Source organism: Lepus europaeus, chromosome 12 (genome assembly GCF_033115175.1).
Source record: "Lepus europaeus isolate LE1 chromosome 12, mLepTim1.pri, whole genome shotgun sequence".
Classification (NCBI taxonomy): Eukaryota; Metazoa; Chordata; class Mammalia; order Lagomorpha; family Leporidae; genus Lepus; species Lepus europaeus.
Genome location: NC_084838.1, coordinates 92310620 through 92329201, shown reverse-complemented (window position 1 = coordinate 92329201; position 18582 = coordinate 92310620). Strand labels below are relative to the sequence as shown.

Genomic DNA, 18582 nt, shown 5'->3' with positions numbered 1-18582 from the left:
CCTGGCTCCACTGCAACTCAGACCTCCCTTCACCAAACCTTAAAAGCGCTGCTTCTATGCTTTGAGGTAGCCTTTGACCCCCTGTACTATAGACCCTGAGTGCTACGTCTTACTCCCGCTGAAGGACTGGGTGCTCCAGTGGCAGGCAGCATCTATGAATGCAAAGTTGTAGCCTTCTACACAATGGTGCCTCTTAGTGTCCCCCCACACCCCTGTCCTCCTCCTGGGAGCCCACACTTGAGAGTCTTCCTGTGAAGTCCAGTTTGCTGACCCAAGTGTTGAGGATCAGGAATGCTCAGAAGAAGAGCAAGGCAGCTATTTTATTTTATTTGATTTTGCCAAGCTTGGTTTGGGGGTGGACAGAAAAGCCAAAGGGCAACGAACCTTTTAGAGAAATAGGTGGTTACAGGCACAGACTGGTACATGGCATGAAAGAAGGTGCTGAATGCCCCCAGGTCACGTCAAGGCTCTCTGGGAGGCCCTGAGGAGAAATGACAGCAGGAGCCAGGTCCATGCAGCCCTGAGGGCTGTGTGGGGTCCAGGTGAACCAGCTGCCCTCACAGGCAAGGAAGAGTAGGTATAGGATGGAGTAGATGCTGGGTCTGGGGAAGATGTGAGCCGTTTGATCCCGTTAATCCAGTCGATGAAGTAGGAGACCCTGGTGAAGACGCTGGGGTAGACAGGGTGCCGGCAGTCCAGACCCCAGCTGGCCAGTCCCACCAGCACCCAGGTGTTGGGAAGGTAGCAAACAAGGGGGCCCCCAGAATCACCCTGTGGAAAGAGAAGGGAGGTAGCATTGGGGACTGAGCAGGTTGGAGACACCATGTGACAAGATCTGGGGCTCTGTGACTGTCCCTCCACTGCAGGGCCCCATTGCAGACACATCAGACCAGACTCAAAGGTGGGACTTTGGGTTCAAGCACCAACAAGCTCCTGAGCTGACCTTGATGGTGGCTGATCCCACATTGGAATCTATCAGCGGGTTTTCTCCACCCACGCTCTGCATGCCCACCGGGGACACTGCCTGGGGTCTGGAGGGATGGTTGTATGTACAGAGCCCAAGAGGAGGTGAGTGTGTGAGCAGAGTGGCCAGCAGCTGCCTCTGTACAAGGCCCAGATACTATAAACATGAGCTCCCTCCACCCAGGTCCCTTTCCTTTCTTGCTCTCTGGGCCTGCAGTTCTCCCTCAGCCTCTTAGCTGTGGGTCTTTAGAAAACCCCTATGCCCAGGCCAGGTGCAAACAACCCACATCAGTGTGAAGGAGCTCTAGAAAGCTGCTGAGGGGCACTGGAGTCATGAAATTCTGCCTGGGCAGGGTCATCTCATCAGAAGCCCTATCTGCTGGGCCAAAAGCAAGGCCAAAGAAAGGGTTTGCCCTCAGGATGGACAGCAGGGCTATGGCCAGACCCTCTGTCCTTCTGTCCATTGTGCAGGTGGAACATTGGATCCTGGTGACAGACGCTGTTCTTGGGAAACTCAGGTAGACAGGAAAAGCACCTTCCCCAGGGCACTTACACCAACCAAGGAGCAGAACTTTTACATCAGTGGTCACAGAAAGTCTCCCCAGCCACAACAGGAAAAAGGAAGCGGAACCAGACTATGCCAGATCCATGGAAAGAGGATGCAGTTGGCACAAACAAGGAAGGGGGGGTGCACCAGAAGGAGGGGGCCACTGGAGACCAGAGGCTTCCTACAGGTCAGTCTGACGCTAGGCATGGGATAGCCAGCTGGTAGGCACCAGGTAGGCATGAGACCAATCAGACGCCGGCACAGAGGAAAAGCTAAGAGGCCACTGACAGGGAGAAAGAAGAGGGACACTGTGGTCGCTTGGTGGCCACCGCATTGTCCTCTTCCCCATCCCTGGGATCTGTGAATATACCACCTCATGTGGGAGAAGAGACTCCGCACGTGGGACGGGGCCAAGGGTTTTGAGAGCAGAAATGACCCTGGAGTAGGATGATGGACCTATTCATCCCCATCATTGTTATTTGGGAAACAGGCAGGCAGGGGCTCAGAGGCAGAAAAGATGCCAGAGCAGAAGCAGAGGCTGGACGGACGTGCTTTGAGAACAGAGGAAGAGGCTATGGGCCAGGGCACGCAGCCGCTCTGAGGAGCTGGACAAGGCAGGAAGCAGAATCCCCACGACAGCCTCCCTAGGAACAAGGGTGCCTACACCTCGATTTTGAACTTTGGCCTCCAGATCTGTAAGTCACTCAGTGTCAGCTGCTTCAGCCTCCAGGTCTGTGGTGACTCGTTACTGTGTGCGGGGGAATTCACACTCAGAGTCCTCCTGCGAGTGGGACTGAGTCTTGGCTGCCCCTGCTGCTTTCCTCCGTGGCTCCCCTACCCCGAGTGCCCTAGCCCTCCTCACACAGTGCCACCACCAAGCTGTGAGGGCAGCGGGAGGCCTGACTGCACAGTGGTCGCGGTCTGCTGTCTGCTCCAGGCCTCAGCAATTAATGCATAGGAACCACTTGGTCACAAACACCACACTGAATTCTGGGCCAGCGGCAGAAGCACTGAAGGGAAACGCCTCACGGCCACTGAGGAGCTCCAAGAAGACAGAGCAAGTTCCAGTTCTCAGGACCCCATGCAGAGGGAGATTTGTTTGCATTAATGTAGACATAGGAAACCGTGTGTGTGTGTGTGAGCAATGAGTCATCACCGTGATTCCCACTATGGGTACAGGGACAGGTCTGAGACAGGCACTAAGAACAAGTGCAGCTCAGACACAGGGAGATGGACAAGATCTGGAACTGGAGCACCAACACTTGTTAAGCAATGTGCTTAATTTTCTGTAGGAACCTTAAGACGTGGAGGCTGGAAGCAAGCCCAGTTCCAGGTGAGGAAACGTGGCTAAGGTCACAGTGCAGGTGGATGACCAATTACAGACTGCAGCCAGGCTTCTCCTGACCCACAGTGTGAGCACTGAGTCACCCCGCAGCACGTGTCTCCTCAGAGCTGTGTCTTGGCACTCTGGTTAGGGAGGGGTGCAATTTAGGGCAGAGCAGGGAGCCCTGGGGAGGAGGTGGGGACCAGGTCAGGCAGGGGAGGAATCCTGAGGGTTCTCAGAGACAGGCAGTGGTGACGGATGGGGTAAAGAAGGAGGAGGGGCAGGGGTGTTTGGTGTTTTTCTGGACTCTCAGGAGTCCAGCTCAGCAGTGCCCTGGCCTAGGGAAGGAACAACAGGAGGGGAGGGTTGTGGGTGCATGACGGTGTGCCCATCAGGTGCACAGTCAGAGGCACTGGCCCTGAGACACCACGACATGGCCTTTTCAGGAGAATGCAGGCACAGGGCCAAGCTGGAGAGGAGGTCCAGGCCCTAGCACTGCACTCAGCAGGCCCCTTGCTCTGCTTGTGGGTGCAGCAGACTCTCAGGAGGTGGGCCAGGTGAGACAGCCTGAAAGAAGCAATGAGGGGGCTTGCACTGTGGTGTAGCAGCTAAAGCCATCACCTGCAGTGCTGGCATCCAATATGGGCACCAGTTTGAGTCCCAGCTGCTCCACTACCTATCCAGCTCTCTGCTATGGCCTGGGAAAGCAGCAGAAGATGGCCCAAATCCTTGGGCCCCTGCACCTGCGTGGGAGACCTGGAAGAAGCTCCTGGCTCCTGGTTTCAGATTGGCACAGCTCTGGCTATTGCAGCCAATTGGGGAGTGAACCAGCGGATGGAAGACACCTCTCTCTCTCTCTCTTTGTGTGTGTGTGTGTGTGACTCTGACTTTCAAGTAAAATAAATAAATCTTTAAAAAAAGAAGAAGAAGAAGCAATGAGGGGTGTAGGGACAGGGAATCAACAGACCTGGAACCTCCTCCCACCAGGAGGTCAGGGAGCTGAGGGCTCCCCTACCAGCTCATCCCCTTCACTGAACAAAAATGAGAACTGGATTGCCAATGAGCCATTCCCACTGCCAGAGTGACTCAGTGCTCAGAATGGGGCAAGAAACCCCAGCCTCTAGATTTCAATCTGTCATTTTGCTAACACGATGATCTTAGCTAAGTGTATTCAGTTTCAAAACCCTGTCAAAATTAGGTGCTATGAACTAGGTGATTTGGAAATAAGAGAAACTGCTTCTCATGGCTCTGGAAGCTGGAAGTGAAAACATCGAGGTGTTGTCACTGTCGTCCTGCCTCTGAAGGCTACTGGAGGACCTCCCCCACCTCCTCCTGCTTCTCTTGATCCTTGCTGTTTCCTGGCTTCTAGCTGCATCACTCCAACCTCTGCCCATGTCTCCATGTGTGCCTCTATGGATGCTCTTTTATTTTTTAATTGCTGCATTTCTATTGATGTGAAAGGCAGAGAGGGAGAGGGAGAGAGACAGAGACAGAGAATGACAGAAAGACATCTTCCATCCATTGGTTCACTCCCCTAAAACTCTAGAAAACTAGGGATGGGCCAGGCTGAAGGTAGATTATGGGAACTGAATCCGGGTCTCTCACATAGCGGCACGGACTCAACTACTTGAGCCATCACTGCTGCCTCTCAGGACACACATTAACAGGGAGCTGGAATGACAATCAAACCTAGGCACTCTGATACGGGAGGTGGGCACCCCAAGTGACCTCGTAACCAGTGTATGATGCACCTGCCCCTGCCCTCTCTTCCCATATGCGCTTCAGTCATTGAACTTAGGGGCCACAATAAAGGTGGTTTTGTCCTGAGATTCTTGATGAATTACATCTATGAAGACCCAGTTTTCAAATGAGGTCGCATTCTGAGGTTCTCAGTGGACCGACCCACCACAAGATCCTTTCAACAACCATGTGAGGGAGGCTCCAGAATCCCCCACTACAGAAGACAATACCAGCTGGGAAGACCACGAGAGCCCACAGTGCAAGCCCAGGTGACAGAATACAGTCTTTGACTCCAGGCCCCTAAGATTTTTCCACACTCACTGCCATGTACAGAACAGCTCAGGAGACTGGACCACACGGTCACAATACCTGGGCCCAGATTGTAGCACTCGCCTCTGCCTACTCACTTTCTGTCTCTGGGCCTTAGTTTTTACAGATAGCCCATACGTCTAACAGTGGAGTTATATCCAGAAAACACAAAGAGCTGCCACAAGAAAAATCACATAACTCATCGGAAAAATAAGAGCTTTAGAAAAATCTGGAAGGGAAATTTCACAGAAGACATCCGATGAAAATAAAGTTTATTAGTCATGAGGAAAATGCAAGTTAAGATCGAAAATTATCATATACTCCCAAAAATGGCCAAAATGAGAAAAGATGGAAAATGCCAAGTGTTGGAGAACCCAAGGCCTCTCGTTCAGGGCTGTGTGCTAAGCTGAGAGGAAGGCAAACACACACCCCTTTCCATCCAGCAAGGCTGGACGGCTTTCTCAGGGCCTTCTAGGAAATGCACCATGGAAGATGCAACGCTCATCTGTGCTACAAAGACAAATACCAAACGTGCATAGCTCTGCTGCTCAAAATATGGCCAACTTAAAGACTATTCAAATAGCCCCCAAGCATGGAAGTGGTCATGGGATTCATTCTCACAGCAGCACACAATCGAGCAATGAGAATGAACGCACCATAACCATATGTACGTCATGTGGGAATCTCACAAATATAACATTAAGACACAAGAGTGCCAGCTGTACCTTCCATTGCTATGAAGTAGGAATCTAACCGGAGGTGTTTGAAGTGACAGTGGTGGCTACCCTTGAACCTCAATGACAATAGGTTATGAAGTGGGGCTTCTGGGGGGTGCTGGTAACACGTTTTGTGAGTGTGGGAAAGGTTATCAAACTACACACTTACAAACCACATCTCGTTTTGTTATGTCATACTCCCATAAGAAGTTTAAAATCTGCCATGAAAATGGATGCTGTTTGCAGGAACTTCCAGCAGATGCACTCTTGCTGGGATGGGCCCAGGAAGGGGTTACTCCGGGGCAAACTGCTGAGGAATGGAGCCCAAGGAAGACATGCAGAGGGAAGGAAACTTGGAGGGCGGGGGTCCTCACAAGGAGAGCAGATGAAACACAGACCCCTCGCAGAAGAACAGAAAGGGCCTTACTCACACGGCAGATGGACTTGGCTGTCGAGGAGTTCCCCACGCAAACCATCTCTTCATGGACGTAGTACTTGTCTGAGTCAGTTCTCTGCCCGTATAGTAAGTTACATAACCTGTTCTCAAGGAGACCCACCTCACTCTCCTGGAGATTGAAAGGAGGCGAAAGACGCTCTGCAAAAAAAAAAAAAAAAAGCACAGGCGGTGAGTGACTTGTCCTGAGGCTTCGCCAAGTCACCCTGACCTACCCTCCTCTGAGCCACACCCTTTCTGACTGCTCACTGTGACCCTCACACAGGGATCTCCACATAACATTGCTTAAAAACTGCCTCACTCTTCCACCCATCCTTGAAGCTCTTCTCCTATCTCTCTAACCTTTCCAGCGTCCCATCCAATTCCCTTCCCCTCTCTTAACACCTCCTCTAAATCCCACCACACGCGGCCCATTCAGTGAGGATTAGCAACCATTCACTGACCCACTCGTTCTCTCATCAATCATCCAATTCCTTCCCCATCCAATGCTGACCTTTCTTTTAACCCTTCACCCACCATCAGCCCCCACCCTCTCATTTACACCTCCAACGATTGATATATCCATCTTCTTTCACATCCCCATTTATTCTCTTATGCTTGAACCATGTGCCTGTCCATCTAACCTTTCATTAATCTCTCCATCACTCACCCACCAATCCACCCCTCCACCAGTCAACACATCCAACCATACTACCCATCCACCCACTCACCCATCCTTTTATCCATACCTCTTCCCACCAAAACCTCATACATACACTCACACATACATGACCCACCTCTCCACTCACTCAATCATCTATTCATCTATCCACATGAGAAGCATCTTTTGGACACTAATGATAGACGGGAACATTTTTAGGTCAGACAGTAAGCATGTAAAACATACATTGTATTATTTTACATCTATTAGGTGGTATGGAGAAAATAAAATGTGGAGATGTGATAACTGGAGATACTCATTTTAGCTCAAGGGTTAACGAAAACTCCTCAGCAGAGGATCTGGATTATAAAATAAAGAAGAAACAAATTCTGCACTTTGTAGGAAAGGGAAGTTAGGCCGGTAAAGCAACAAAGCTGGAGATCCTGAGATGGGAATGGGTTTGGCATACTGAAGAAACAAGAGGGCCCTGTGACGGGGTTGGGGTGCATAAGGGGTGATAGGAGAGGATGGATCAGGGTGCTGACAGCATGCAAGGCTTACAGCCAACGTAGGAAGTGTGGGTTTTATTCTAAGCGTAAATGAGAAGGTAGTGGAGAGTAGGGAACAGGGAACAGTGGGGACTTCTGTTTGAAAAGTAAGACTCTGTTACATCTGTGTGGATGCTGAGAGACTGGTCCAGGAGCTGCAGGCCAGAAATGATGGACTATCCTGCCAGGGAGGTAGCAGTCAGAGGAGTACCTACATGTTTCCACGGCCCTGGGTGAGGACTGGGATATTAAAACAGGTGTGTCCACCAGGGATCATCCTCCCCTCAAGGATAAACTTCTGTGTGTGTCTGCATGTGTGTGTGTGTGTGCACATGCACACGTGTATGATGAGGGCGGGTTGTCATCTGATTAGGGAGTGCTTCTGATTATCAGGCTATGGCAGGATCCAGGCCAAGCACCACTCAATGAAGACATGTTCTGTCCAAAGACCTGCAGCATCTCTTTTGAGAAACACTATAGCAAATTATGACTCTACACAGTTACAAGGATATGTTCCAATCCACATTACTATTATATCTAAGCATTTCCCCCAAAGAACAAACACTCATTCGTTAATAAACTCTGCTACCCATAAGACTTTGTGGACATTTCCCTCCCTTCAATCAAGCAAACGAATAAACCAAAACTGTTTCCTTTGTTCAGTTCACCTTATAAGACTATGAAGCAGACAGCCGACCCAGGTTAGAAGAGCAAGGTAAGGTTGAGAGGGGTTAAACATTCCAAGGTCTTGATCATTTTAACTGTGTCATGTTGCCTCATAGGACAGGATACTTTCTTTCTACTTTTCCCCCCAACACCTTCTACAACAAGGGAAAAGCAAGGTGTTTGGTGGTGACTCGGAATGGGCGAGAGGCACCAAGTCATCTCAGATCCATGACTGATTCAAACATTGCATGTATGAAAACAAAGATTTGGATTCTTGATTACAGTGCTACAAGATTCCTGGACTTCCAGAGCCTGTGTCCAGGGTTTCTGAAGGTGTAGAATCCCACACATTCAGGGCCAGAAGGACCCTCCCTGGTCCAGTCCTCATCTTACGGGTCATGGAATCAATGCTCCGAGTGCCAACATCCAGCAGCTTCTGAAGCCAGCATGGGCCTCCTGGTGGGCTGAGCTATTCCTGCTTTATTCCCTACACCACACTCACCCCTTTCCTGCTCACTCCCCGCCTCAGCCTCCCGCCTCCTCACACCCACTCACTCTCCTCAGTGAGCATTCCCCAGCCAGTTATCCAACAGGATGTGAGACTGGACAGCTGCACATCTGGGGCAGGGAGGCAGACAGGGACAATGGAGGAGGTGAAGTTCACAGGCAGGTGCAGCTGCAACATGGCAATGTCACTCCCGAACGAGTGAAGCTTCTCAAAGTCTGGGTGCGTGAGGATCCTGCTCACAGACATCTTCTGGGTGTGCTGAGTTTGCTGGTACAGCTGGGTGTTTCCCAACAGAATCTTATAGTCCCCAAGGGCCTGTGATTTGCTGGAGGAGGAAGGCCATCATCACCATCGTCTCCGAGTTTGGGCCCAGCATGCTCTTTCTGCACCTTCCTCTCACCGCCCACACCTCTGTGTCCCTGCACCCCACCATTACACTAGGCAGCTTGTGTCTCCCCCTTTCATAGCTGTCAGGAGCTTTCTTTCTCAGGATCAATGGATTGTTCTAAATATTTTTTTATTTACCTGAAAGTCAGAGTCACACAGGAGAGACAGAGAGATCCTCCACCCACTGGTTCACTCCCCAAGTGGTCCAACACCAGGGCTGAACCAGGCTGAAGCCAGGAGCCGGGAACCTCATACAGGTCTCCTGTGTAGGTGGTAGGGGCCCAAACACTTGGGCCATCCTCTGCTGCCTTCCCCAGGTCCCTAGCAGGGAGCTGGATTGGAAGTGAAGCAGCCAGGACACAAACCAGCACCCATACAGGATGCTGGAGTTGCAGGCAGCAGCTTTAGCCACTATGCCACAGCCACAGCCCCCTGATGGATGCATTACAATCTCGGCACATAAGGTTTCCCACCAACACGCTAAAATCGGGGGAGTATACAATGCAGGTGCTGGAAGGGGCCTTCACGGGTTCATCAAATCAAGCCCTGTTATTTTATACACAGTAGCTCTGCCCCAACCCCCACCCCAGTGTGGCCCTTCCAAAGCTCCCTAACACCCACCTGCTGGCCAACCCTTCCTGCCCCCTGCCAGGGCTACTTCTCCACTTGGAGGTAAAGACTCACGTAGGATTTGTGAAATGTGCAAACAGAGCATGAAGGCTGCTCTCCTTATTCCTCAACATACGGTTGAACCACACCACTGTGGAGGCTTTTTTCTCACAGCTCATCCACCTGGGAGGCCTTCTTACACTCCGCACACCCAGCCCTTCCCTCTGGCAACCCTGCAGACCCTCAGCCCTCCCCCAGAGTCCGTGGCTTGGGCTGTGGTGTCCCCACCTGCCCTGGGTCCCTCCATATCTGTCTAGAATCAGGGCAGAATCAGGCCAAGGTGGGCCACAGAAATCAGGCTCCCCACTGTCCACGTTATCCAGGTCAGGGAGGCCCATACACCCCACTCGTGCATCCTGGCACACGGGGACAGTGGAAACCGTGTCGCCTCCCAGGCACTAGTTCATAGAAGTGACAAAAGAACGGCCCAGCTGCAGGCTTTCCGTGGCCGCTGCCTTGAGTGTGACCCACAGGGTGTAGGCGATGGTAAGGAAATGCTCTGGACTTCCGACGGCCAAGACAAGCATGGCCAATGCTCTGAGGGCCCACGTGGATTGGGAACAGACACAGGGGCTGGGGTTTCTGCTGGAGATGAGTACAACGGATGAGCAGGAGGCTCATGGAGGGGGCGGTGGGGAGAAGAGAGCAGAGGGAACTGTGGGTCAGAGGCGGACACAGTGCAGGTTGTTTGGCATCCGGCTGCTCAGAAACAAAGTATTGTGGCATAGGGATTAAGCCAGAGACTGTGACGTGGGCATCCATATGGGCCCCAGCTCAAGTCTCACCTGCTCCACTTCTGATCCAGCTCCCTGCTAAGGCACCTGGAAAAGCAATGGAAGTTTGCCCAAGTGTCTGGGCCCCTGCACTCCCATGGGAGACCTGGATGAAGCTGCTGGATCCTGGTTTCAGCCTGGCCCAGTCCCAGCCTTTACAGCCATCTGGGGAGTGAACCAGTGGACGGGAGATCTCTCTGTGTCTCTCCCTCTCTAACCCTGCCTTCCAAATAAATATATAATTTTAAAAGAGAACAAAGCTCAGAGGATGAAGGTATGGGACCCATGCTCTCCTCCCCCTCTTTCTTCTCCCTCCCCTGGGGGCCCACGGAGGAGGACTCACTTCAGGAAGCAGTGGGCAGCAGAAAGCAGCCAGCGGCTATCAATGAGGACGGCTCCACAGAGGTGCACGCTGTGGTAGAGCAGGCTGGCCTGCCACGGCCACCGGGCAGTCGCCGCGTCGTGGCCACCATACAGCTTTCCTACCATCTGGCGTTTCCCACACGCTGTGGAGACACCCCACCCCCACCCCCCATTAGAGACACCGGACTGCTCCTGAATGCCACTCGCTAGGCGACCTCTCCCCAGCTTCACAGGTGGAAAGACCACGGCCGGCAATAACTGCCATAACCAAAATGACCGAGGGCTGCCGCCGCCTCCACACTCGGGGGTGCTGTCAGAGACCAGGTGGCCCAGGCGCTGAGCAAGCTCTGTGGGAATGAGGACCCAGGGGCATGGGGACGCTGGGGCAAGGGTAACAGCGCAGCCACAGCAGTCCCTCCTTAAACAGGCCTGGGGGTCGGGCCCAGGACTTCACTCTCTCCATAGCACATCTCCATGCTTCCTTTGAAGGTCACACAGCGAAGGCCTCACAGGCTGTGAGCCATACGGGCTCAAGGCCACGGCTTCTCAGCTGCTGTTCCCCCTTCATCCCGCCCCAGCATCCCAGGAAGGCAGGCCTGCAAGCAGGAGCCTGTGATGCCCAGTGATCTGGGGAAAGTGGCTCTACTTCTCTGAACCCCCAAGGCTAAATGGACGGCGTGGGGCTAGTGGGGAAACTTTGCTCAGAGGTTCACACCAGGGAGGGGAGCCATGCGCCAGACCCCTCAGTGGCCATGCCCTTCTCCCTGGTCTCATCTGTCCAGGTCTCAGTGGGGACACAGGGGACCCCTGGGCCCACCTCCTCAGGGCCCTGAGTAGCCCTCTGGGAGCTTTCTCTCCACCCATCCCAGGGCCAGGTCTCCACCATTTTTCCAGTTCTGGGGTTCCACCCCGGGTATCGGGGGCCTCCCACCCAAGAAAGGTCTCTTCCAGAGTGGGGAGCCTGACTCACCTCTACTGATGTCATCTCGGGGACTACCTGTTTGGGAGGGGCCAGAGCGGACATTTCGGGTGCCCTCTGGTGCTGTCTCCGCCCCCCAGGCTTCAAACGGACCTTGGGCCCCGCCCACAGAGCCCTGGGGCCCACCGGCTGCCAACTCCCCACCGTTCCGTGCCCCTTGGCTTCCCCTTGTAGTCTCTGAAGCCCGTGAGAGGCCAGGGGCCCCCGGCTGCCGGGTAGCTGCGGCCTTGGCGCTCATGGGAGGCAGCGGAAGCAGCAACAGCAGCAGTGACCGAAGCAGGGACCCTGGTCGCCTTCGGGAGCGCACAGCTCCTGCGTCCGTCCTGGATGCCATGCCGGGACACGGAGGGTGGTGAGCAGGGCCTGACCCCACTGTGACCCCGCCGTGACCCCGATCCCGGGCAGGACCTCACCCCGCCCCGACCTCAGCTCCGCATAGGCCCTGACCCTAGCCTGAGACCAGAACAGTCCTGAAGGTTACTGAGGGAAGCCCTGACCTCATGTGAAGACAGACCCTAACCCCAGGCCCTGAGCCCTCCCATGCCCAAACTCCAACCCAACCCCATCAAATCCCAAATATTTTAGAGTGTAGAAGACCCCCCACCTTTTTAATGCATGGTTTCTCCATAGAGTGGTGGGAAGGGAGAAGAATCAAGTCTCACGGGCATGCTCCTAGATGCTACCCCAGATGCGATGTCCTGAATTGTTTTTTAGGAATGAGAGTCTGTCATTTTACAGTCACTCCTCATCACTAGACTGTCAACTTCAGTCTACAGGGAAAGGAAGGTGTTCACCTCTGAGATAAGGGAACTGACTGCACACCAAAAACACTAGAATGTCAATTTAATCATCACTGTTGTTATTAACGACACTGGGGGTCACACAGCCTTACTTCTTCTTTAAGAATTTATAGTTCAAAACTTTTAAAAATTGTTCTGAGTGGCAAACTTTACCAGCATTAATAAGAATTTATATTTTGGATATATATCCAAAAGACATGGATCAAAGAGATGCCTGACCCACCACGCTTATAGCAGCACTGCTCACAATTGCCAGGATATGGAATCAACCAAGGTGTCCATCATCAGATAAATGGATAAATATGGAGACTGGAAGAAGAACTGATAAATGTTGTAAAAAGGGTCATAAGATTGGCCGTGAAGCTTAGGTGAATACAAAGAGGGCCATAATAAATGAATTCAGGTTGTGATCTCTACAAAGGCTCTACTGAGATTTCTATGATAGGCATATGATAACACCAATTTTGACTCCGTGAAACGGATCCCTGTGGGAGATATAGATTTGAATAGTTTAGGGATTTAGGTGAGGAGTGAGCCATGGAGTGGATAAAAACAATCAAAAGAAATAATGTTAAAGAAAATTAGAGATCAGAATAAAGGTATTAAACAAGAATAAGGAGCCCATAAGATACTGAGGACTGCCAGAAATAAATTTAAACCATAAAGAGATTAAACCAGGTAACCATATAAGATTTCTTGTTAACATTTTAAAACCATTAGTGGCGGGGCCAGCACCATGGCATAGCAGGTAAAGCCACCGTCTGCAGTGCCGGCATCCCATAACGGCGCTGGTTCTAGTCCTGGCTGCTCCTCTTCGATCCAGCTCTCTGCTCTGACCTGAGAAAGCAGTGGAAGATGCCCCAAGTGCTTGGGCCCCTGCACCCACGTGGGAGACTGGGAAGAGGTTCCTGGATGCCTGTTCGGATTGGCCCAGCCAACTGGGGATGGAAGACCTCCCTCCCTCCCTTTCTCTCTTTCTCTCTCTCTGCCTCTCTGTAAACTCTGCCTTTCAAATAAATATTTTTTAAAAAGCATTATTTTAAAGAATTATATTAAAAATATTGGCATATTCTTTACAGACCATAAAATTCATTCATCACAAGTGAGCAATTTAATGATTATATTATATTAAGTTTACAGAATTGTGTAAGAATCATCAAATTTGCAGTTAATCTCCCCTCTTTACCTTACCCCTAGATAACCACAGATGGATCTCCTTCATATCTATCTGAATTTGTGTTTTCTGAACATTTCATTTAAATAGAAACACACAGTACATAGGTTTGCATGTCTGGATTATTCCATAATGTTTTTTGAAGTTTGTATATACTGTCTCACGTGGCATTATTTTAAGCCCCCTTATTCCATTGAAAGATTGTGACTCACTTTTTGAGCTTTTGTATTCTAGGCTGTTTCACATTTTGTCTATATTTACCAGTTGATGGATATGTATTTTTTGTAGTTTGAGATTATTATGAACAATGCTAATATATTTTTGTACAAGTCTCTGTGAACATAGAAGTATATTTTTATATTCCTTAAGGAGAGTCCTAGAACTGAAACTGATGGATCATATGCTAAGTATATGATTAACATTTTGTAAATTTCCAAAATTATTTTCCAAATAGTGTATCACTGTACATTTCCACAACCATGTACAAAGATTCCACTTTTTTACACTCCTTTATAATATTGGTGTAATCTCTTAGATTTCTTCTAAAAACTAAAAATAGTCCTGCCATATGACCGAGCAATCCCACAACTGGGTATATATCCAAAAGACATGAAATCACTGGATCAAAGTGATGCCTGATCCACCATGCTTATAGCAGCACTGTTCACAGTTGCCAGGATACGGAATCAACCAAGGTGCCCATCATCAGATAAATGGATAAAAAAAATGTGATACACACACACACACACACATATATGTATATATAATGGAATACTAGTCAACCATAAAAAAGATTGAAATCCTGTCATTTGCAGGAAAATTGGTGGAACTGCAGGACATCATGTTGAATGAAATAAAGATAAAAAGGTAAATATTTATGTTCTCTCTCACATGAGGAAGCTAAGAAAACTCAATCCAAGCACAGAATATTGATTACTAGAGTACGAAGCATAGGAGGAATAAAAGGAGTTTCAATTTTAAAAACATAGGGGACGTTGGGTGTGGTTCATTGATTGTGATAAATATACTGAGATTTTAATAAGACAAGTGAGATGAGAGACATATGGAAATTCTTTATTACTACTTCACAATTTTTGTTTTGTAAATTCAAAATTTTCTGAAAAAAATTTTCAAAAACCCATTGGCTATTAGCAAATTTTTTTCTACAGCTTATCATTTTTTTTCTTGTATGGATCATACTTCTAATATCATACCTAAGAAGTCAGGAAGATTTTTTGCCGTGTTTTCTTTGAGAAGTTTTAATGGATAGCTGTTAGGATTAGGTCTATAATCAATTTTAGTTAATTTTTGTATCATGATATGTTTCTTTTTTATTTTGTTTCTGAATATTCACCTCAGCACCATTTGTTGATTATGAAAATAAAAGACTAGCCTTTCTGCCACTGAGTTATTGGAATATTTGTTGAAAATCAATTGACAACATGTAAGGAATTATATCTGAACTTCTGGTACTGTCCCATTGAATTATGTCTATCCATGTGTTAGAAACCTAAAATCTGGACAAACAGTAAATTTTGAAATAAGGTAGTGAAAGTTCCCCATCTTTTCAAAACTTTTTAGGTTGTTTTAGGTCCATAACATTTTTTGTAAACTTCAGAATCAGCATGTCAATTTCTATCCCAAAACTGCTGGGATTTTGACAGGTTATGAATTGGATTTATAGATTAATTTGAGAGGAATTTTCATCAGTAATATCAAGTCACTAATCCATGCACAAGGAAGATTTCCCCATTTATTGATCTCTAATTTCTATCAGGTACAGTTTTAAATTTTCAGTGAACAAATTTTGAATTTTGCTTAAATTTATTTCTAAATACTTTACATTTTTCATTCTATTGTGAACAAAATTATCTTCGTTGATTTTCTTTTTTAGATTTATTTATATTATGTGAAAGGCAGTGTGACAGACAGAGGGAGAGACAGAGAAACAGAATGATCTTTCATCACCTGAGTCAACCCCCAAAGTCCCACACAGCCAGAGGTCGGCCAGGCCAAAGCCAGGAGCCAGGAACTACATCTGGGTCTCCTATATGGGTGGCAGGAACCCATGTGAGCCATCATCCACTGTCTCCCAGGTGCCTTAATAGGAAACTGGGTCAAAAGCAGCAAGTAGCCAGGACTTCAACTGGGTATTCCAATATGGGATGTGGTCCTCCCAGATGGCAGCTTAACCTGCTTACAATGTAATGAACCCCCTGTTAACTTTATTTTCATTTCTTTGACTGCTAGTACATAGAAATATAGTTGATTTTTGTGTGTAATATTTTTCCCATGACTTTGATAAACTTTGTTTATGAGTTCTACTCTTTTATTTGGCGGGTTCATTCTGATATTTCTACAAATAGGATCAGGTTCTTTTTTTTCTTTTAAGTCCTTTTATTAGCATATATATCAACTTGATATTTTCACTGAGTTTGGTGATTGTACAAAATTAAGTTCATTCAAACCAATTTAAATATCTTAAATGTGGCTTATTTTAGGAAAAGCAAAAGAAAGTATACAATCTTTGGAGATCAATAAAAGATGAAGAAAGATAATTAATTTTAAGAATTTATTTGCATTCCATAAGCATCGATATATTTTAAGGGACCAGTGCTGTGGCACAGTGGGTAAGGCCATCACCTGCAGCGCTGGTGTCCCATATGAGCACTGGTTCAAGTCCCAGCTGCTCCACTTCCAATCCAGCTCTCTTGTATGTCCTGAGAAAGCAGTAAAAAGTGATCCAAATTCTTGGGCCCCTGCATATGTGGGAGACCTGGAATAAGCTCCTGGCTCCTGGCTTTGGATTGGTCCAGCTCTGGCCTTTGCGGCCATTTGGAGAATAAACCAGTAGACGGAAGACCTCTGTGTGTGTCTGTGTGTGTGTGTGTGTGCCTCTCTGTAGCTCTGCCTTTCAAATAAATAAATCTTTATATATATATATATATATATAAAAGATTTATTTTATTTATTTGAAAGAGTTACAGAGAGAGGTAGAGACAGAGAGAGGTCTTCCATCCATTGGTTCATTCTCTAGATGGCTGCAACAGCCAGAACTGTGTGATCCAAAGCCTGAAGTCAGGAGCTTCTCCCAGATCTCCCATGTGCGTTCAGGGGCCTAAGGACTTGGGCCATCTTCTGCTGCTTTCCCAGGCCATAGCAGAGAGCTGGATCAGAAAAGGAGCAGCCAGGACTAGAAATGGCACCTATATGGGATGCCAGCACTTCAGGCCAGGGCGTTAACCTGCTGTGCCACAGCACTGGCACTGAAGAAAAAATATATATTTTTAAATAATAAAATTATATTTCAGGTATATCATTTACATTTGGATATTTATTTATTTATTACCTAGAAATATTTATTTGAGGTAACTAATTTCATGAGTTTCATATATCCAAATTTAGGAACACAGTGATTCTCCCACCCTGCACTCCCTCCCACCTCTACTCCCATTCTTCTTCCTCTTCCCTCTCCTATTCAATTCTTATTTTTTACAAAGATCTATTTTCAATTAAGTTTATACTCATAACATTAACCCTACACTAAGTAAAGAATTAAAAAACAGTATGGAAAAAAAACCTGTTCCTCAACAGTCAAGACAAGTGCTGTTAAAAAATAATCACATCTCAAACTGTCAATTCCACTTCCATAGATTACCTTTTGGGTACTCTTTTAGTGACCACAGATCAGGGACGACATATGCTATTTGTCTTTTTCGGGACCTGCTTATTTCACTAAGTATAATGATTTCCAGTTACATTCATTTTGTTGAAAATGACAGGATTTCATTTTTTACCACTATGTAGTATTCCACAGTGTACATATATCATAATGTCTTTATCCAGTCTTCAGTTGACAGACATCTGGGTTGATTCCAAATCTTAGCTGTTGTGAACTATGCTTCAATAAAGATGGGGGTATAGATAATTCTTTCATATGCTGATTTCATTTCCTTTGGGTAACTTCCTAGGAGTGGCATAGAGGGTCATATGGTAGGTCCATATTCAGATTTCTGAGGTATCTCCACACTATCTTCCACAGTGGCTGTACCAGTTTACAGTCCCACCAACAGTGGATTAGGGTACCTTTTTCCCCTTCTCAGCACTTGCTTATTGATTTCTGTAAGAAAGCCATTCTAACTGGGGTGAGGTAAACCTCATGTGGTTTTGATTTGCATTTCCCTGATGGCTAGTGATCCTGAGCATTTTTAATGTGTCTGTGGCCATGTGAATTTCCTCTTTTGAAAAATGCCACTTCAAGTCCTTTGCTCATTTCTTAACCGGATTGTTTCCTTTGTTATTGCTGAATTCCTTAAGCTCTTTATAGGTTCTGGATATTAATCGTTTATTATTTACATAGTTTGCAAATATCTTCTCCCATTCTGTTGGTTGTGTCTTCAGTTTGCTGAGTGTTTATTTTGCAGTGCAGAAGCTTCTCAATTTGATGTAATACCATTTGTCAATTATGGCTTTGATTGCCTGTGCCTCTGGGGTCTAGTCCAAGAAGTCTTTGCCTGTGCTAATGTCTTGCAGGGTTTCTTGCAGGGTTTCTCATAGATTTAGGTCTTTTATCCATTTTGAGTGGATTTTCGTGTAAGGTGTAAGGCAGGGGTCTTGCTTCATATTTCTGCATGGCAGGGCAGGATCAGGTCTTCTGTGAATAAAAGTTCTACTTCTTCTACTCCTTGTCAAATGACTTTAATTTCTTTTATCCTTCCTTGGTTGCTATAGCGATTACAATGTGCATCTTAGTTTACCTCAATCTCTTGTGACTTTTTATTCCTCCTTACTCTATTATCCCTCTCTCCCCTCTCATACTTTTTCCTTCTTTACATTTTTAGAAATGTAATTATAAAGACATTGCTTTTTATCCAATCCATCAATCTATGACTGAAAATTGAGGTATTTGGACTATTTACAATTAATGTGATCACTGACATGATTTGATTTATATTTTATATTCTTCTACTTGTTTTCTATGTATCTCATCCTTTTCCCTACTTTTATTTCTCTACAGCTTTA

The 18582-nt window shown here is 47.5% G+C and overlaps 1 protein-coding gene across 1 annotated transcript; it reads right to left on the bottom strand.

The window, feature by feature from the left end:
- Positions 1 to 456: 456 nt before the first annotated feature.
- Positions 457 to 10757, bottom strand: LOC133771060 (putative serine protease 47). The gene is made up of 4 exons (XM_062206788.1): positions 10588 to 10757; positions 8463 to 8740; positions 6031 to 6194; positions 457 to 771 (listed from the first exon to the last, which is right to left on the bottom strand). The coding sequence occupies exons 1-4, from the start codon at positions 10731 to 10733 to the stop codon at positions 457 to 459; spliced, it is 903 nt and encodes a 300-aa protein (XP_062062772.1). The 5' UTR covers positions 10734 to 10757.
- Positions 10758 to 18582: the final 7825 nt, after the last annotated feature.